The 22,289-nt window shown below is 44.7% G+C and overlaps 1 protein-coding gene across 2 annotated transcripts in view; it reads right to left on the bottom strand.

Moving 5' to 3' along the window:
• Positions 1-720: 720 nt before the first annotated feature.
• The window catches only part of LOC126927122 (immediate early response 3-interacting protein 1-like), a 130,958-nt gene continuing 109,389 nt past the window's right edge, over positions 721-22,289 (bottom strand). Inside the window, exons 1-3 of one of the 2 annotated variants that reach the window (XM_050743466.1) lie at positions 3,449-3,861; positions 972-1,073; positions 721-897 (exon numbers count right to left, since the gene is read on the bottom strand). In XM_050743466.1, the coding sequence (XP_050599423.1) occupies positions 827-897; positions 972-1,073; positions 3,449-3,575 (300 nt within the window). In that variant the 5' untranslated portion in view covers positions 3,576-3,861 and the 3' untranslated portion in view covers positions 721-826. Of the gene's footprint in view, positions 898-971; positions 1,074-3,448; positions 3,862-22,289 lie in introns of those variants that run through there. The other variant, XM_050743465.1, reaches the window with a different exon arrangement.

Below are 22,289 nucleotides of genomic sequence, written 5' to 3' on the forward strand. Positions count from 1 at the left end.
AAGTTCGCCATATCTCTTCACCATGAATTTCCCCGTACTTTCAAGAATAAAATGTAAATGACTAATTGAGAAAATGAAACAAGTTCCGAGCACGTGTCTTGAGTAAATAGAATTTCGAAAAAAAAATAAAAGTAAAAAGATATTCAATTCTTTGACGATTCTCCTAACGAAGTATGAGATTTTCAATTGTTGGCGTCGATAAAAAAAAATGGAACTAAATTGCAACTTACAGTTACATGTTGATGTCGCATGACAAACTTCCTTTTATAGAGTTGATGTTGCAATATGAATTTCGACGGTTGTTTCAAGTTTATTTGTAGACATTGGCAAAATGAAGTAAGTAGATGCTGTTTAGTGTAGGAAAAAGCAGATGTTTAGTGCAGATGGAACAGGAACTGCTAGATAACGTGGAAAGAAATATTCTAAAAAGTTCGAAATGATGAATGATATTTTAGATAAATATTTAAGTATATATGGAAATATATGTATTTTGATATGATAAAAGGTTTGTTGTGTATTACTGCATTATCGTATGAAGAATTTTTTGTCTTCACTACGATGATTAGAAAAATATGTAAAACGTATCCAACATAATTAAACAATTGGAAGCTTATAAAATAATATAAAAATAAATAAGAAGTGATATAGATAGAAACAACATATATAAATACTGCTATCTTTTAAAATACTTGCAGTACAAAAATATGCTGAAACACGATATAATAAAAAATACTTTACTCTTCGATACAAAGGTAAAAATAAAAGAATGTAATTTTGCGTTTATGTACATCACTTTTCACAGCTCATTGTCCTTTTATTTACACCATCAATCGTTTCTTTCACCCAAGCACCAATTATTCACAATTATTGTTACGATATTTAGGAATATCAATGGAACTGCAACAAACAACATATTTGTGTTATATTTAAATTTATTATCAAACGAATTAAAATAATTTGTTTGTAATTACTTCGTGCCACCGTTCGTATGGACCTAATAAGGTTCAAAATTTGTGACTTTACTGTAGGAGGTTCTCCGAAGCCTTGAACATTTTGCCACGACGCCCAACCAACTGTAACAATGTTTAAACAAAAATTAAGTAATATATTCCAACATACAAGTAAAAACATATACATATGATTTATATATTTATCATACTACGCGATATATGTAAATACAATAGATAACATAACCTACAAATTCTTCATTTCCATGCAGGGGAAAAGTTCAGTATAAAAGAATAATACACACAAAAATATGATGATATTGTGTACCTTTTGCAAGAAATCTTTCTTCGTTTAAATCGCAGATCGCATTCAAACACAACACAGTCGCTTCAAAAAGTGTCCAAAGTGTAAACGCCACATTATATCGATATGATGAATGATAACATTGAGAATATCACGCAGCGCCACTATCGTAGGGAAAGGTAAAACAGCTTCATACGCATCAAACAATCAATTTGTATTGATTAGGAACCGTCCTGCCATCTTCCGTATATCGCTCGAGATTCCAAAAATAAGATAATCTTGGATTTCATCGATAACGTTTTACAAATGCTTGCAAAAATAGTACTATATGGAAACTAAGAGCCTTAAAACGATATTCGAAAGAATCGGTAGACTTTACAAATAACTTAACAACGCGATAATACAACGGATGGTTGGGAACATTATTCTATTTATAATAATTGAACGACAAAGCGCACCTTCTTGGCACTAACGCTTTTGGAACAGGGGTACGAGTGTTTCTAGACGATTCGACGCTCTCTTCTCAATTGAGTTACGTTAACGATTCATGTGTGCCGATTTAGTTATAGAACTTAGAGTTCATTTCATGCTACCCTCGATCGTTCATGACCTCTATCATCATTTTATCACGCGCCGTTCGAGGTACACGTTTATCACGTGTAAGGAAATTCGTGGATTTTAATATTCTGATATCGTTTTGCGTATGCAAAGAAAAGTCGGAATCTTCCATATCGTGATGAAAGTCACGGACGTATTTGACGTGTGCAAAAATCTTTCTTGTTTGTAGACGATAAGTATTCAGCAAAAGCTATGCTAACTCACAGCCTCGAACAAGTGTTGTATTACTGCAAAAAATTGCAACACAGACTAAACTCGCGTCGGCGGAAAGTATGCGTGAATCACGTGTACCAAATGTCACGTTTATGCAACTGTAGAAAATATTGCATTATGCTAGGTTTAAAAAAAAGTTTGAGACAAAACTATCATTAATTTCAGGAAAAATTTCCAACCTGTACAATGCACGTTTTATTTGGCAACAAGACAATATAGGAAAATTGTTCCAAAGCCAATGTTTCCTCGACTAATTTAGATCTTCCACGAATTCATTCAAATCATTCATCATCCCCTAACAGATAATAATATTTTTCATATACAACGATAACGACTGCCTTAATTTTAGCTATCTATATAAATCACAAGATACTCTGATTCATTTCTCCGATAATTACGCAAATCGTATGATTACAGATCTTCTGTCACATAAAAATGTGTACTTTTCAATAAACTAGACGCAGCAATAAACATACATTATAATCAAACTTATAGAATCAATTCTAAGAAATCGTATGATTCAAATCCACATCAGTGTGCGAACTATTTCCATAATTTATGCCGTATTAGGCTGTACCTGCTGCAATTTCACAGGATAATAACGCGTTACCATTCACCGACTGAATTAAATGACGCTGAATGTGAAGTACACGAGTCTGACCGCTCATGTTCGCTAAATATCATCGGAGAAATAGAAGAAACAAACGTGGACTTTGGTCGGTTAACGAACGAAGAAAAATGAGAAGGTCGATTTGTGAACGTTAGATACCGATCAAAGCAAATATTATTTCAATCGTCGCATAATTGCAAAAGAAATGATATTCAAAGCTTGCATCTTTTCATCCAAGTAGATTGTAAATAATTATCATTTGTTATTGCAATCCTGTTTTCAGTCCGAATCATGTATTATCTAATCTATTGCCTGCAATAAATAATACTTGGGTGACGTCGAAACTGTTACCCAGGAAGCAAGAGTAAAATGCTTAAGCCGTGCAATTATGAATTACGTGATACGTTACGGTAACAATTTATGAGGCATAAGGTCCAATGATGGAACGAGAGGAAAGAATGATTCTGGTATCAGTTCGTGTGAACTGAAGGCGTGTACAATTGTACACTTAAGAACGAAATTCTATGTTGTCATCGTTTCAAGAATTAATACGTTAATGGTCCAAATTAGACTAGTTTTTATAATACAATGTCTAAGTAATGTCTATAATAATGTCTAAGTAAAGCGATTATAGTTAATCGACCAAAATAAACGTAAAGAGCACTATAACGGTGATTCGAATTTGGTGGAACGTAGCTCGCGTCTGTCGAAATTATAGTTTAGACATTGTACGATGTTATATAATAAAGATTCTACCAGATTCCTCCATGACCGCTGTTGATATTTTCACGCAGATTTGTAAAATATTATGTAAAAAGTCGCATTGTCTAAGGTTGCAGTGGCCCAGTAAATATCGACGTTTTGTCCTCAAACGTAAATACATTCGACGTGTCCCCAATATGATTGCTGTATACTAGTAGTGGGGTAAGCGAATCGTTGATTGGCCAGTTTCAACAGAGGGAGCCTACCAGGTCCGGATCGATGTTGCTAAAAGCTGCAGCAAATGGGGGAATATCAGTCGCTAGTACCACCTCGATCTGACTAGAGACGACCGTTTTCACTTCACAATTTTACTTCGTTTTCACTTTGACTTTTAAACACTTTCGTATAACTTCAGTTACAGAACGTTAGGCGGATTTGCACGCAACATACAGTGAACAAAACATCAACAAACGCAGAGATTAGAATCAGACAATAGAGAGTCGGCAGTTATATTCGAAGGTCTTTGGTGGATAAAATTAATCTGGTAAACCGGTTGTACGAGAACTGATTCTGCAGAGGCAACTCCACAGATTGTCCGTGTGAAACCACGTTGTCGTGAGCGGTAAAGGGAGAGAAAAGGAGCTAAAAAGGGTAAGGAATACCTTACATATAAATATACATAACCAAAGCAGAGTTGAAGTGGTGGCGAGAAGGGAACACCAGTGTGCTGGAAAACGGTGATGCACCGTGACTATGTAAACTACTAGGATATACTTGTGGCAGCGCGTGCGCAGAGTCGGGCAACGTCTGTATCGACAATATTTATAAAGGTACATCGTAACGTGATAGATAGATCGTCGACGATCAAACAATCAAGTGAATCGAGGGTAAAAGAAGATTTAACCAAAGAAGAGGACAAAATCGGAGAACTGGGCTTTTCTTCGAGCATAGGCAAAGAAGCACGCAAACTGGCTCCAGAGGTGAGGATCAAGCAAATTGGAACGAGGGAGGACCTGTTGTCCATAATACGGCACACAATTAGCGATCATTTTTGGGAAGAACTCTAGCCGAAGATTGAGCAGCAAAACGGGTAAAAAGGAGACTAGCAATAGACCACTGTTTCCGAGTATTTTATACAAATAGAGGGCTCTTGTTTGCTGGATATTTCAAGCAAAAGCGTTCCCAGGATCACTTTCATTCTCTTCCTGTAATTATCGACTTCTCGACTGGTCTACCTGTTGACTTGTGTTTTCCTTGGAAGGGAAGGGAAACTAAAGACCCCAATTTGAATAGTTCATCGTCGGGTTATGCCCTGGGTTACCGCCTGTCTCGACCTGTTGGCGGCACCGATTCTGGGTTACTGTCTGGCCGTGAGGAAACTTGCACTGCAAGCCGGCTTTTTCCAAGAAGAAACGAACAAATCGATCGTAACACAAGCGGTGAACGCTATCAATGCGTCGACTATACAAAAGGAGACTGCGCCGTGCGCTGATACGATGGCACCAAGCGTCGAAGAACAGCGCCAAGGTAAATCGATTAAATGGAACACTAGTAATATAAGTTTCATCTAATTGATATTATTTACTCGTACAATCACACCATGTTCGATATATTCGATAGGTAACGATGTTATTGAATAGCAATTCAATCGGTAATCAGGTTGCGAAACATTCGATGGGAAACGTTATTTATTTCTTATCTATCGAAAACGAAAGCATCGGATTACTGTGCGTTATGCAATGCAACAGTCATCATAAAAAATTGCATGGAAATGCAATATGCAAACGAAATTAAAAAATGCCACCTGCGGAAATACCGGATGAAATAATGGCTTTTTTCATCGTTTGTTTTTCTCATTGAAACGCATTACGCTTTTTCGCTCGTTCTCTTTGAATTTCTCGATTCGTGTCAGCTAGATCTTTAGCTATTACACCGAAATTACCACGAAACCAGGCCACGGTTTCACGAATCTGTGATCTCCACTTGTAATAGGAGTGGTGACTATAAATAAAACACGATTTAAATAGATATCAGTGTCGTATGTTCGAAACGCGTGCGACGAATGAAAATTCAGCATGTAACAAATAACTTAAAATTGATAAACTTGTTGTTTTCATTCAGAGCACGGTGGTTTCTTATCAAAAGTTTCGTTTCTTTTTTCTATATCTCAGTAACTAAACGATCGGACCAGGTCCCACGAGTATCTCATCTTATCAAACTCAAGTGCTTTCGAATTTTATAAAGCTTCAATAATTTAAGCTCCTCTCTATCGTAAAATTCTGACAAGAGTTTTCGAGTACGATGAGTTCCAGAAATTATTTTGTTTTATCTAGTTCAAGTAGCTGTCAGTTCAATTTTTCTTTTTCCTTTTTTTTTTTTTTAACGAAATTCTTTGGCAAATTTGGTGAAATGCGATGTAGTGGTAGCTGACGTTACAGCGCATGTTCCAATGCAACAAAATGGTTTCCTCCACAAGACCGATTATTGATTTTCTGCCACTGAGCTTGTTCTTATCCTGCGCATGACAGCATATGGAAATGACCGTGATGAATCTTCGCGAAGACGTAACGCAATTTTCATAATTAATTACTGTATTCTGACGTTACAAATTTCATTGCCATTTGTTCATAGATAAATAAATATTATCGACACGATATTCCATGGAATAATTTAGTATTCACGCATACGTTGGTAGCCGTAGCGTGGCGAGAGTACATGCGTTGTTACAATTCAACGCCTGAATAATAAATCGAGTGACGACACGTTTCAGGTTAAAATACCAACTGTTAAAGCTGGTTTCATGGGGATTCTCGATAGGTGATAGTACATCGTTCGGTATACGCTAATGATCGGTATTGATCGTGTATGGCGTGCAACAGTTTGGTAAATACGACACTCGAAGCTGCACTTTGAATTATAAAACAATATACATACATCGGTATATAATCCGATTGTTTGGGTTGAAAAACTTCCGTTTTCAATACGTTTTATTTTTCAAAGCGAAACGTGCGATTCGTTTGTATAATCTATAAACGTGCATCGAAGCTCTTTTATCCACGGATCAAGGGGTCTAATTCGTAATTATTTTGTTGACACGCGTTAAGTCGAGAAAAACAGACACGCAAATAAAAATGAAGACAGATATCGCGAATGACGAAATCGTTTCGTGGCGTACGTGCTTTTGCTTATGGTAAAAAATCTACTCAGAGATTCGTTAAATTAGTCCAAATGTAATGACCTTTATCGCTTTTCGACCTTCGATTATTAGGCACAAGGACATGCCGATTCGAAACAACACGCGATAACGCATATTTCTATCGCCATGTCGAATTTCGTGAACCTCAGACAATTCGATAATTCTTACTCCATTTCAATTTTCTATATTGTAAACAACGAGTTAATTATAACGTTACAGACAGGTCGTCGTACGTATTTTCGTACTTGAACTTTAATCCTGTTTTGTACTTTCATTCTATACACCGCAATATATTGCGTACGATTACATATCGATTACGAACGACTACACGATATATTACATAAATTATCGCATGACATATAGAGTTTTAGAAAATATAGCAATCAAATACGTAGATCACGGATATTTATACGGTTCTGAGAAATATAGAAAAATCCAAATAATTACACAATCATATAAAACGTATATAAAAATATGAAGATGTTTGAAAAGTTCGCAACATTTCCGAGAATTGATAAGCTCTGTAATCGATTGCGATAAAATTTGAAGGGGTTAATTTATACCTTTTAGAGATTTCATAAATTTAATTTATATGAAGCAGTATTGTATTTTATATTCGATAGAATGTCAATTCTACGAAAATACATTTTATTTGAATTTCACTGCGAACTTTTCAAATATATGAACTATAAAATTACTACATTTAGCGAGTGAAACAAATATTTCTCACAAATATTTCGCATGAATATCCGTATTCCAAAAATGAGAATAGAATAAGTCAGAATGTCGACAAAAAAAAACAAAGTTTGTTGTTGAGATTAATACCGCGAAAGAAGCGGCAGTCGCAAAAGTGTAGTCAAAAGCTCTCGTGCATGAAGAGAGAATTCTAAATATAAAGTTCACCAACTCTCGGATTTTAACGTGGAACCCAACAGGAAGGCATCAGTACTCAGTTGAAATTCGCACTCTGAAGCTCGCGAGTTCGTCTAGCCGGTTGTGTCATTGAAACGCATTTTTTATTATTGATTCGTCATTAGTTGATTGTCGAACAGTGTTGTTAACGGTACATTGTAAAGAACATGTGTGTGATCGGTAAGGATTATTCTTCCATCGATCAATAGTGAAAACGATTTTAATCTCAACGTACGGGTAAAAAGCAGAATGCTCATGCAAATTGTTTCAACCGTTCGCGGAGAGACGCGATCGCTGGATAACGCGTCAACGAGAGTCGTAAATTCTCGTTACGATTAAACAATCGACGCCACGAACTGATTGATCCCCTATTTCTATTACGAGAATAGAGGTGGTTAGGTTTGAGTGTATATGTAACAACTATACTGGGTTGGTTGATAAAAGATTAATAAAAATAACGAAACAACAAGTTCAGTCAAAGATCAACAATTAAAAACGGAAAAGATAACAGTCAAGGTTTGTTTAGCGGTTTGCTTATAACGAGACCTATCGCACTTCGCAGCTTGAGACAGATGTTATGTGTTAGATTCGATTCAATGTGTAACGTTCGACGTGTTACAAGGAACTAGCCGACTTTAGATGATTTCTTTGTCTCATTTTTAAGACGACCCCCACTCTACTTAGGTCACGCCACCGTTCGCGCCTATGATCACGTATGTCTATTCTTGCGTGGAAAACGTAACGGACGAAATTCGACGTTTCGAAAACTCGCTGCTTGGCGACAGCTATGCGCTCGTCGATACATTGTATATGATCCGGCGATCAGATAAAGCGATCTGACTGCGACATTGTAGGGCCGCGAGCGACGGTTAGAAAATACAGCCTGTGGTAAGCCTCGTGGCGTAACATCCTCCCCCCGTTGAGAGGGTACCGATCAAATGATATGGTGTGGAGTCAGGTGCGTCGCTGGCGGATCTCCTTCGCTCCGTGTGGGTGGTCGGACTCGTTTGGATCTGGGTGAATGGGTAAGGGGACCAGTCTTTTGACGCCACGATCCAGGGTAGTTGTTGCCGTCTGCACGGTAGCGGTCCGTATGATTCCGTCGACTCCTCCTGGATAGGCCTTGATCACGCGGCCCAAAGGCCATTGCATGGATGGTACGTTATCCTCCCTGAGGACTACCACGGTGCCTTCTCGGATGTTGTGACTGCCCTTGCTCCATTTGTTTCGGATGTTCGGCTCGTTCAGGTACTCTCGATGCCAGCGGCGCCAGAAATGTTGCTTGACCCTTTGAATGTGTTGCCAGCTGGAGAGACGATTGGATGGAGTGCCCTGGAAATCTCGTTCTCGAAAGCTTGTTAATGCATCTCCGATGAGGAAGTGACCGGGAGTAAGGACAAGAAGATCGTTTGGGTCAGATGATATTGGAGTCAGAGGACGGGAGTTGTGGATAGACTCGATTTGAATGATGAGTGGGTTAAAGTTTCCAAATTGGCTATCGTGCCATCCGGGAATCCGTCTCTCCATGTGTGTTTCCAGACGGGCGGCTATGATCCTTTCAAAGAGTTTGCCCACCTCGTCGAGAAGACACACCGGTCTGTATGCCGATGGCGCGTCCGGCGGTCGGCCCTCCTTCCGTAGCAACACGAGTTTCGCCGTACGCCACGCCCGAGGATAGGCGCCCTCCTTCAGACATCTGGAGAACAGATGCCGCAGACGGGGAGCCAAGATTTCGATCGACTCCGTCCAGACTCGGCCCGGGATCCCATCCGGACCCGGCGCCACGTCGCGGGATGCCATCTTCTTCGCGGCTTCGAGCAACTCTTCCTCCGTTACTCGAAGTTCCTCGTTCCAATCCGTCAGCCGTCCCGTCGATGATGGTGGGGGCTGGCGCGGACGTATCGTTGTTATCCCGCCGTGGGAACAAAGTCCCGATCACGTTGTCCAGTAACGCCGGATCCATGTTTTCGGTCAGCGGGGGGGGGGCCGAAGGTCGTAGTTTCTTCGTAACGACGCGAGAGGACCTCCCCCACGGATCTGAATCGACCAATTCGATCAGTCGATCCCAACACCGAGCCTTGGCTAGTTTGATCTCTCGCTGGAGAGCACGTCTCGTCTCTCTGTAGTCCTCGTAGCAGCGAGAGATCTCCTCTTCGTCGCGTGTCCGTCTGCGGCGACGCGCCCTCAGGAATCTTCTCCGGGCCTGGACGCAAGCCGCCCGCATATCGGCTATTTCCGGTGTCCACCAATACACGGAACGGTCGCTTCTGTCTCCTGGGACGGAGCGCGGCATGGAGGCGTCGCATGCCGCTCTCATGTATCCGTGGAGTTCGTCCGCCTCCTCGTCGATGCCACCCAGTGCGTTGGTGGTGGTAGGGGGGTTGAGGTGTTGTTGTCCCCCCGCGTGTCCCAGCTCCAGGCAGAGACAGTGACCGCCGCCCGCAGCATGTCCTTGTCCCTCTCCTTCAAACGCCACCTAGGTGTGGATGGTGGTGGTCGTCGGGACCGGTTCTCCTCTTGCTGTCGTCGGACATCGCGGTCGCGCGTGGCGGCCTCCGTCTTCATTTCCATCATTATATAGAGGTGGTCCGACAAGATCTCCATTCTGTCGGCCACTCTCCATCCATGGATCTTCCGGTAGAGCTCGGCGGTAGCCCAGGTAGTGTCGACGATGGACGAACCCCTCCACGCGACGCAGGTACTAGTTGCGCCTCTGTTCACCAGAACTAGTCCGAGAGTCGCGGCCCAGTCCGTCAGCATTCTACCTCGGGAATCCGTCTTGGTGTCCCCCCATTGCGACGAGCGCGCGTTGAAGTCACCAAGGACGAGCACCTGACGGGGCAGACATCTGCGAACGCAGTCGCCGATTTCGTTCAGGAAATCCCCGAACGCGGCCACTCCGCTGTTGGGCGAGATGTAGATGCCCACTATCGCGATCCTGTTCCACTCGACGGCGACGAAGCCGTTACCGCGATCCAACAGGGCGCCGGGCGGACTCAACGCCGTCGACCATGTTATAGCCGTCAATCCGTTCGAATCCCTGATCCAGTTGGGGGCGTCGGGGACGCGGTATGGTTTGGCCACCACAGCGAGTGCGACCCGATTCTCCCGGATGGTCTGGAGAAGCAGGTCTTGCGCCCGTCTGGCTCTTCCTACATTGCATTGGAGCAAGCGATTGTATTACTCCGCCAACTCCATGGCCTCCTCCCGGCCACTCGTCACTGCTGAAGGTGATGCTGCCCTGTTGACGCTTCCGCCTTGGTTCTCGTTGCCGCTGGCGATGGTAGCAGCAGCGGCGCCGGCGGCGGCGGCAGACTGTTGAGTAGGCCGTTTCCTCTTTCTTTTAGCTTTCGGGGGGTTGCATGCCACCCCGCCCATCCTGTGTCCCGATGGAGCTCCCAGCCGCTCGCATAGGGGACATTTCGGCGCGGAGGCGGGACATCCTCTGGCGCGGTGCCCGCTTCCTCCGCACCTATAGCAGAGATGGCTTCTATCCTCGGTGGACGTACAAGTCGCCCGTACGTGCCCCAACTCCAGGCACTTGAAACATTGCAAGGGCCTCTTCGGTATAGCAGAGACCCTCGCGATGGACCACCCCAAGACCACCTTGCCCGCCTGGGCTAGCTTGCGGGCACCGGCCGCCGGGCACTTGATCCATGCCGATCCGAGTCCTCCCCTGGAGACGCCGATCTCACCAATCTGGACATCCTCGCTGCCGCATCCCGCGGCCAAGGCTAGTGCTTGACGCAGCTCCTCCTTGTCCATCGAGATGTCCACGTTGGTGATTCTCAACTCCGCCTTAATCATGGGGGTTCCGACCTTTACCTTGGTTGGGTCCAGAACACCCGCCAGGCGCGTCGCCAAGATCGACGCCTTTTCCCTGTCCTTGTCCCCCGGGACTCTAATGACGATGGCGCCCGTCACCGCCTTCTTCATGGTGACGGCTTGCACGCCTATCTCACCGAGGGGGATGGCTCTCCTGGCCGTCGTAACGACGTCGGCGTACGACATGTTGGCTCCCTCGTTAAGCGTCAGAGTTACCGCGGATGTACGCGGTGCGCGAGGGAGCGTGACTGTCGGCGACGTCTTTCCTTTCCTCTTCGGCGTTTTAACGGAGCCACCGCTGCGCGATTTCAGCGCGCCTTCCATCCTATCCGCCCGCAGTTTTTGGACTGCCACAGATGGTCGGGTCTTCTCATCTCTTCTCGGGGCATCCATCTTCCTTTCGGCGGTGTTCGTCTCTTTCCGCCCCTTCTTACTTTTTCTCCCTACCACCACGCTCCACCCGCCGTCCTTCTGAGTCCTCGGGGGCGGCGGGGGGTTTGCGTGGGCGGGGGGACGAGTAGCAGAGTGTTCCGCGTTCCGTCGGGTTTCGGGAGTGCTTTGTTGCTGTTGCCGTTGTTGTTGCAACAGACTCCCGAATTGTCTCTCCATCATCTTCATTATGGAGGGACCCAACTCTTCCAGCTTTCCCTCGAGGGCGTCGAGTCGCGCTCCTTGAGTAGCAGCCTCGTTTCGGGGGCGGTCCGCGTCGGCACCGCTGCATCGCGTGTATTCGAACGCGGACATAGACCTTCTTGCCAGCTCTCTCCTGAGGGCGGCGTTCTCCTCCTCTAGCGCGGACAGTCTCGCCTCCACCAGCCTCATCGCCGCGCTGTTGCCGCTGCTACCCGCTTGTTCTCTCCTTCGCGGGGCCTCGTTCTTCCATGCGGCCGTGATATAGCTCGCCGCTTCCTTCAGCGCTTTGATGTACGTGCCCGTGAGGTTGGACGATGTGGTCACCACCCTCATGATTTCGGACACGTGTCTCGTTAATTCCGCGCTGACGTCCGCGGCCGAGCTTGTCCTCACTCGAATCTCCAGATCTTTGGAGATTTCCGGGGTAGCTGATGTCGCCAGCTTCCTCTTCTTCCCCCTGGATGCGGTCGATGCCAGCGATGAGCGGGACGCGAACGAGGCTACCGATTCTTCGTCGTCCGACCTCGTTCGCGCGCGCGATCCTCCTGCCGTAGATGTTGTGGCTTCGTCTACCGGGGCCGGCGCGAGAAAGACACTGCCCGACCGGCTCCTGCTTCTCGTCCTCGGAGTTCTCGGAGGTTCCATATCTTCCTCCGAGTATACGCTCCTAGCCTCGCCAGGCGTGATAACACGTTCGGGGGCCTGGCGGTCCACCCCCGAGCGGCCGTGGTCGTGTGGTGACGACGTAGTGGGGCCCACTTGACTACCCCCGACTACGCCGGTACTGGGGACTCCGTCCCCTGTACTGTACGTGTTTTCCTTTTTCTTTGTGCCTTCCATGTTAATGATTCTGTTTTTCGCCGGGTCGTCATCGGGAATCCGTCCTGGTGCCACTCACTCTTTCGCACCCTGCCCCGGAAAGGTCCGGTACAGGGTGACAGGGAGCCCCACGAGAAGGTGAGGTGAGTGGTCTTGACAGGCATGGGTCCACCAACTTCTCCGAAGTTCCCCGCACCGGATCGGCGAACTGACGGGTACCAGAGGCACCGACCAGCCGCCATCCGACTATAGAGGAACATCAGATCCATCGGGGTTTCCCGGGGCGTGGTCCTACGCCCCGAGAACCCATGCCCGCCTCATGCTCCCTAAGAGCTCGTTACCTGCGACACGTCTGAGATATCGTTTGAAGGACTTCACCGCAGCCTCCCACAACCCGCTAAAGTGAGGTGAGTTGGGAGGAATGAAGTGCCATTCGATCCGTCGATCGGCTAAAAAGGACTGAACTTTTACATTATGATCGTCGGACTGCAGGAGGTTTCGGAGCTCTCGTAATTCGTTGTTGGCGCCAACGAAGTTGGTACCGTTGTCAGAATAAATTGTTACACAGAATCCTCGGCGAGCGATGAATCTTCGCAGAGCAGCAATGAAGGCCTCGCTAGTGAGATCGGTGACCAGCTCGAGGTGGACTGCTTTAACTGCAAGACATACGAAGATTGCTACATATACCTTGATTTTGCGTCGGTTGCAATCCTTTCGTTTCTTGATGTAGAACGGTCCGCAATAATCAATTCCGACGTTGGTAAATGGACGAGATTCCGTTATCCGTGCAGCTGGAAGGTCGCCCATTACGTAATCCACTGGAGGTGGATTGGCTCGGCAGCAACGTACGCACTTCTTCAGCGTGCTCCAAACTTGACTACGGCCGTCGATAGGCCAATAAGGTCTCCTTAAGGCATATAAGGTAGCTTGAGTTCCGGAGTGGAGATTTAGGAGGTGTTCATGCTCGATAATGAGTGCTGTAACTGAGGATTTGGGTAGAATGATTGGGTGTTTCCGAGTAAAGGGCATTGGTGAGTGACTGAGTCGGCCTCCGACTCGCAATATCTCGTCCTTGTCCAGAAATGGATTGAGTCGTTGCAGCTTCCCCTTCACTGCAGAATTTCGATCTGTTCGGAGAGTACGTATTTCATCTGGAAAATAGCAGAGCTGTAACAATTTGACCAATTTGTTATGCGCATTGGTTAAATCATGTGTGGTTAGAGGTCCCCCCCGGATCCTGTTTTCGTCTCCATCGGAGGCAACGAGCGGCAATTCTTATCAGCTTGGGCCAAGAAGAAAATCTCTCCAGTAGACTGTGGTCAAGTGGAGTCACGGACAGACATGTTGCCTTCTTCTGCTCTGGTATTTCAGCTAATGGTACCGGGTTCCACGTCGGCCAGTATTTTTCAGGTTGTTGGAGCGTTTCCGGTCCATGTTGCCAAATGGTTGATCGCAGGAAGTCTTCGGGTGATTGGCCTCGAGATATGAGATCTGCAGTGTTATCGGTAGTGGGAATGTGGCGCCAATCGGAGGTGTGAGTCTTCTGTTGAATCTCTGTCACACGATTCGCGACGAAGGTTTTCAGCGTATGGGGTGATGTATTAATCCAATGTAGAACGATTGTAGAATCAGTCCAGTAAACGGTCCGAGAAATGTTGCTTGGTAAGGCTTGAAGGACTGTAGTGGCCAATGATGTGAGAAGAAGTGCTCCACACAGTTCCAGCCTTGGAATGGTTTGTGATTTGAGTGGAGCCACCCTTGACCTTGCAGTGAGGAGTCGTGTCCAGACATGACCATCCGGAGTGATAGTGCGAAGGTAGACACATGCCCCATACGCCCTTTCGCTGGCGTCGCAGAATCCGTGTAATTCAATTTCCGTTGCGGTCTTGATTATAGTTTTACGTGGAAACTTCACGTTATTTAGCAAAGGTAGCTGTGAATAATATTTTCTCTTTTCTGTGTGTACGTCAGCCGGAAGAGACTCGTCCCAGTCAAGTTTTAAAGTCCAAAGTCGTCGGAGCAACATCTTAGCGCGAACGATCACTGGTGCCAGTAATCCAACAGGGTCGTAGATCTTGGCAATTTCGGAGCTGATTGTTCTCTTCGTAATTCGAGAGGCGGTAGGATTGATTTTGACGGAATATAGGATCGAATCGTCAAAGGAATTCCAAACAACACCCAGAGTTTTGAAAGTTTGCGATTCGCCTAGTCGCAGCTTATCGTTTATGTCCTGCTCGGAAAGTCCTCGTAGCAGTTCCCGGTCGTTCGCTGCCCATTTTCGAATGTTTAAGCTGGCTAGTTTAAGCAATTCTATGAGCTCCGTTCTCAGTGATTGTGCCTCGTCCTTTGTATCAGCTCCTGTGAGAACATCGTCGACGTAGAAGTCTCGCTGTAAGATCATCGCTGCTCGTGGGTATCGATGACCCTCGTCGTCTGCCAGTTATTTGAGGCACCGAATGGCTAGATGGGGGGCCGCTGACAGCCCGCATGTCACTGTGTTAAGTTGATATATGTCAACTTCTCCATCAGAGTTGCGCCACAAAATTTGTTGGAATTTCCGATCCTCTGGACGCACAAGAAATTGTCGATACATTTTTTCGACATCGCCTGTAATGACGTACTGATGAGAACGAAATCTTAAAAGGATAAGAAATATGTCGTCTTGTAGTTTCGGTCCGTATGAAGTACGTCGTTTAATGAAACTCCGGTGGTGGTTGGTGCAGATCCGTCAAACACAACTCGGAGTTTTGTAGTCCGGCTGGATTCTTTGATCACGCCGTGATGTGGCAGAAAATATCCGTCGTCCGTGCAGTGGTCCGTGGTAATCTTCGTCATATGTCCTAATTCCAAGTATTCTTCTATTACGGCGTGTTAGTCGGCTTCGAATTGTTTGTCTCGTTGGAATCGACGGCAGAGGGAAGTGAGTCGCTTCATTGCCATGGCTTTCGAGGATCCAAGCGGAGGAGTTGTTTCGTTGAATGGGAGAGCGACAACGTATCGCCCGTCGTTGATGCGTTGAACGTGATTTCGAAAGTGCTCCTCGCACTGTCGTTCCGTTTCCGAAATGTGTGCGGTGGGCGGTCCCTCGTCGATTTCCCAAAAACGGGCGAGATCCACCTGTAAAGCCGTCATGGAGGCGTGAAATGCGTATGCTAAGGAGTGCGAGGTTGGGCTCCCCCCGATGACCCATCCGAATCGCGTTTTTTGCAGACGCAAGTCGGGCCCGTTTGCTTGACTGATATCAAGTTGGCCGACACAGAGTGATGCTAGTGTTGGTCTGGCGCTCAACAATATTTCGATCGGAGCAGGTCTATGGAATCTTAGATCGGCTAATTGGAGATTCCTAGGTATCTGTATCGTTGAGCGATCTACGGGTTGATCGTTCGTGCTAGAGCCGGTGTCTAGCAGAGCTCTACAACGAAATGGTTGAATTTCATTGTTCAAGATGTTGACCTGTGCTGTGACTAACAAATGGTGCTGCAATGATTCAGAAGGAAGCGAGGTCAATGAGTCCGTTTTCTGTGGTTCGGTCCCTAGCAGAGTCGTCTGATGACGTCATTGTTTTCCTTGTCGATTAGGACTGGACGATATAGTCGATCCCGAAGCCGCCGTTCGCGACAACCGAGATTCGCGTTTCGGAGATGTTCGCGGAGACGTTCGGGGAGACGCTCGGCGAGACGCTCGGGGAGATGCTCGGGGAGACGTTCGGGGAGACGAGGATGTGCGTCTCGAACGATGTGAGGAACGCGGGGTCGGTGAACTAGGCGAAGATCGACCGTTGGATGATCGGTCGCTCGACGATCGACCGCTTGATGTTCGGTTGACACGTGTTCGTGGTTTGCTACGCCCATGGTCTTGATGCAGATACGTGTGGTGTCGCTGTCTACAGATGCGATATGACCCCGCGGAGCATTGAGTAAGAGCGACGTCTAAACAATTGGTACAGAGCGACGCCCTTTTGGCGATTTCCAGGCGTTCTTTGGGCGACTTCGCTTTGAAGACATGACAATTCCATAATTCGTGTTGTCCGTGGCAGTTCGGACAAACCAACGTATTATGTGTAGTTATGAATGTATAATTTCGCGGCGCGTTCGGTCGCCGACGGTCGTGTTGATCGGACGCCCTTTTTTTTGACGGTTGATGCTGAACACGTTCTATCGCCATTCGTCCGTGTTTTCAGAAAATCTACCAAGTGCGTGTATGACGGCAGTTTCTTGTCCGGTAGTGTATGTTGCCATTTGCGAATGATGGCTGAGGGTAGCTTCGACGTGAAAAGCTTTAAGAGAACGGCGTTTGACGTGACTGGGTCCCCGAGTTTTTCTAACGCTTGGAGATTTACCTTGACTGTCTGGATAAGATCATCTATAGCTTCGGGTGTTTCCTTAGTTATCCTCGGATAGTCGAAATCAAGTCCCAGTGACGCAAACAGATTTGACGGTGGCAGTCGAATTTTTCTTTAAGAACGTCAATGGCGATTGCGTAATTTGCCTCGGTGATGGCTAATGATTGTATGCTTCGCGCGGCCCATCCAGTCAGGGCTGATCGGAGATGATAAAATTTCTGAACCGGTGTTAAATGTTCATTTTGATCTATCGTTGACGAGAAGGAATCGTAAAATGACTGCCAATCCTCGAGGGCGCCGTCAAATGTAGGTATCCGAACCTCCGGTAGTTTAAGCGAAGCAGACTCGCGACCGGCGGCTGATTCGCCGCTTGTCGATTGTGACGGCGTACTTCGTCGTATATTGATCAATTATTTAGTTATTCGGCGTTGTAGTTTTTCGTATTCTTCCGCTAGTTCAATGCCGCGCGCGATCTCTCCCTCGTCTATAGCTACGATCTGGTTTTGTAAGCCACGGAGTTCCGTCTCGTAGGTTTCTAGACGATCTTTAATTTGTATCAAGTCGATCTCTTCCGGACAGCCTGATTCTTCGATGTCGTCCAGTTTTTTTTTGCGAAGCGTGTAAACTGGGCGATATAGTAGGCCCGGCGTCGACGCAAGGTGGCGAGTTCGTTTCCGGTTGCCATTATTTGTTATGTAATTGAGAGTGAACTCGTTTGAACTTACTTCTGTTGGCGATTGTCCACTTTGCGGCAGGAGGCTGTGTGGTTGCGATTCAACCACCGAATTATACCTCTTCAAAGGTGACGACCCTTTACGTTACTGACCTCGCTGGGGTAGTAACGCTTCCGCTGCTAGTTGTGTTGGGTTCACGTGGCACTGTATGGTAGTGGGTGTCACTGGCGTGCACTTTTCACTTGACACTGAATCCGGCTCGAAGGACCAAATGTTTCAACCGTTCGCGGAGAGACGCGATCGCTAGATAACGCGTCAACGAGAGTCGTAAATTCTCGTTACGATTAAACAATCGACGCCACGAACTGATTGATCCCCTATTTCTATTACGAGAATAGAGGTGGTTAGGTTTGAGTGTATATGAACAACTATACTGGGTTGGTTGATAGAAGTTTAATAAAAATAACGAAACAACAAGTTCAGTCAAAGATCAACAATTAAAAACGAAAAAGATAACAGTCAAGGTTTGTTTAGCGGTTTGCTTATAACGAGACCTATCGCACTTCGCAGCTTGAGACAGACGTTATGTGTTAGATTCGATTCAATGTGTAACGTTCGACGTGTCACAAGGAACTAACCGACTTTAGATGATTTCTTTGTCTCATTTTTAAGACGACCCCCACTCTACTTAGGTCACGCCACCGTTCGCGCCTATGATCACGTATGTCTAATCTTGTGTCATGTAAAATAAAAAGCAGGGGGGCTCGAACGAAAAGAAAAAAATTAAGGTAACAAAAAAAACAAGAGAATTTATTTCTTGTATTCTGAATTTACACTGACTGCGATTTTGTTCTGAGCTCCAGCCGTGACTTGCCAAGACTGAAGCTCTTACAATTTTGACTTTCGGTAACATCTGTTTCTTCTTTGTTTGTCATCCCTCAATATCCCCACTACCCTGTAGGCGTACGTGACCGTTGTCACACTTCTAGGACATTCGGTGGAAGGACCGTTAGGATACAGATGACTCATTAGGCACTTCGGCGATATACATTGCCGCTGTCACGTAAAATAAAAAGCAGGAGGCTCGAACGAAAAGAAAAAATTAAGATAACAAAAAAAACGAGAGAATTTATTTCTGAATTTACACTGACTGCGATTTTGTTCTGAGCTCCAGCCGTGACTTTCCAAGACTGCAGCTCTTACAATTTGACTTTCGGTAACATCTGTTTCTTCTTTGTTTGTCATCCCTTAATATCCCCACTACCCTGTAGGCGTACGTGACCGTTGTCACACTTCTAGGACGTTCGGTGGAAGGACCGTTAGGATACAGATGACTCATTAGGCACTTCGGCGATATACATTGTCGCCAAGGCCGCCACATCTCTATCTCCATCATCGGTCCATCGGATTTGAAGTATGCCGGTCGTGACACCGCCAAGGCCGCCACATCTCTATCTCCATCATCGGTCCATCGGATTTGAAGTATGCCGGTCGTGACACTTGTGTGGAAAACGTAACGGACAAAATTCGACGTTTCGAGAACTCGCTGCTTGGCGACAGCTGTGCGCTCGTCGATACATTGTATATGATCCGGCGGTCAGATAAAACGATCTGACTGCGACATTGTAAGGCCGCGAGCGATGGTTAGAAAATACAGCCTGTGGTAAGCCTCGTGGCATAACACAAATGTTGCACGCAATATAATGCTCGCGTATATCTTTTATTTTCACTTTTACGTTCATTGTTTCCTAGAAACCTAAATATTTCATTCGACGAAAACAAAATAAAAATTTAAAACATCTTGCTCATAGCGCGCGAGAAAGAGTTCTTTTGTGAATCGAAGATGCGTCGGAGGGAAACGATAATTTTCTCACTAATTTCATTCTTATTGTTATACGATCACATTGTTCGATTTTCTATCGAATTATGTCACATACGTTCACATTGTTAACGATCATTCGACTGTTGGCTGGCTTAACAAACTAACTTGGCACCGGGTCAGATCTATCATAGCCGTTTGGGTGCATCTTCTAAAATTGGTCGTTATTATTATATTATTATACACATAAAAATAACCGGATGCTACAATGAAATGCCTTAGAAAATATCTGACTTCTATCGTAATCGCGTATTGGCGTTGTTAAATTTGTTCACGATCTGTACATTTATACTCGCGTCTTTGTTGCACAATCCTTTGTCTCCTTGATGTTTATCACTGGCCATACGTCTACACATCAAGCATGTGAAAATGCAATTAATTACACGAGTATCATAGATTCTGTTGCTTTCAGAACCCAAGGATAATATCAAGGATAAAATCAATAAGGACGTCGGGGATAATGAAGTCTCCCCGAAAATTCTCAGGGGTTGTAATCGCGATGTGCGGTTTACCAGGTCGTGGAAAAAGCCAAGTGGCACAACGCCATTCGCGCAGACTCAACTGGAACGGCGATTCCACTAAAGGTTGGGAATTCTGTTTTGTTTACTGCCAATTGCTACACTTAAAAACGAAACCTGTTCATTAAATCATATTAGTCATCTTAAATAAGCGGCTTCGTAGTATTATTTCCATTCGACCAACAATTATCTGTGTTTCTTCTTTTTTTCTTTTTTTACTTCCTATTTTGTGGTTGTATTATGTGTACAAGTCACGTGTTTGATCATTAATTCGTTAGTTTTTCATTTTTCCCGTTTTTGTTTTCAACACGGTCGTTAAGAGGATTTATTACATACGCTAAATAGACTTGTTACGTAAATCAACATTTGCGGCGCTTTGAACAAATTTTAATTTCTATTTTGTAATATATTACATTGTGCTCTTCCTAGTTTTTACATTATTTCATTAACATTATTCATTAACATAAAAAGACATTATTTCATATTGTTCCTTTGTGAAATGCTAAATAATTGTTCTATATTTCATGTATAAATAAAACTATTCTTATATATTTTATACTGCATTAATTTCGTCATACCATTGTAGTAACGATGATAATAATAAAAAATTTATAACTATTGATAAATAGTTATAATTAATTGCTAATAAAAAATAATTATTCAAATTATGTATTGCTACTAATCTTGGGGCGCCGGTCACCGGTGATCTTGATGATACCACGGCCAAGTTGAGTGCCGGCCACCGGTGACCCTGTCACGTAAAATAAGAAAGAAATTTAAAGGAAAGAAGAAAACTTTATTTTTTCCTCGTTTATACACTTCTGAACTCTAGCCGTGGCCGTTCGAGACTGAGGCTCTTACAATATTTTCTTACTCTCGGTGACATCTGTTTCTTCTTTTGTTTTTCATCCTTCATTATCCCCACTACCCTGTAGGCGTACGTGACTGTTGCTACGCTTCTAGAACATTCGGTGGAAGGACCGTTAGGACATAGATGAACCCTCAGGTACTCCGGCAATATACATTGTCGCTAAGGTCGCCATGTGTAATGTTCAAGTATCGGCTGTCTGGAGAATGTTTAGAAGTGGTCGCCTAAGGTGACGTCAGGGCAAAAGAGTTTGGGGTTACAACCCCTATGGCATTTAACGTGTTAAATAATGACTGAATGTTTCGCGAATTGTTGAATGTTTCGATGAAAAACAAGAATCACAGGAAAAGTAGTGTAATTTCAATTTTCTCGAATGCTTCAAAATGACAAATGAGACATTGACAAAGAAGGGTAGTTTAGCTCACTATATTTTACGCCGTACTATTATATTGTTTCCATCTAACGATACAAACGTAAATCAAAAAATATCCAATTATTTAAGCTCTCCTAGACCCTTCCAACAACTAATGAATTACATTTAATTATTACTTTAGTGATGAGGGTTAGCGACTACCGCAGGAAAAGGCTGGCACCATATGGAGAGGCCGTATCGCACGAGCTGTTTCTTCCGGACCATACGACGAACGCAGCGTTGAGAGCTCTGGCCCAACGAGACGCGATGCACGAGTGCGCTACATGGCTCGCAGGCGGAAATTCCGTAGCTGTAAGCATCAATTAGACGCGTGACAAACGTCTAGTAAAGATGTGAAATTGAATAGAATCTGGAGATAAATTCAGTATCGAAAGGAGAACGCGTGCCGTTGCATTCGATCGAAAATAATCGCAAAAGTTCAAGAGATTTCAGTATCGAATCGAGAACAACAACACACGCGATTGTATTTGATTGAAAATAATTGAAAATAGTTGAGAAAGATTCGGTATCAACACGAGAACGAGAATACGCTCGGTTATGCTTGATTGAGAGTAATCGAAAAAAGTTGAGAAAGATTCAATGTCGAAACGAATGCAAGCACGCGCGATTGCATTTGATCGAAAATAATAGAACAAAGTTAAGAAAGAATTTTAATCGTTGCGCATTTGAAGAATCCGACCGGAAGAAGAAACACGTGTTTTTTTTTGTTATTATGTAACCGGAGCTGCAAGAATAGATTAGAATATTAGAACGGTCAAGGGTCGTATTTATATATAGATCGCGCTAACGGTGGACG

This window comes from Bombus affinis, unplaced genomic scaffold (genome assembly GCF_024516045.1).
Source record: "Bombus affinis isolate iyBomAffi1 unplaced genomic scaffold, iyBomAffi1.2 ctg00000075.1, whole genome shotgun sequence".
NCBI lineage: Eukaryota > Metazoa > Arthropoda > Insecta > Hymenoptera > Apidae > Bombus > Bombus affinis.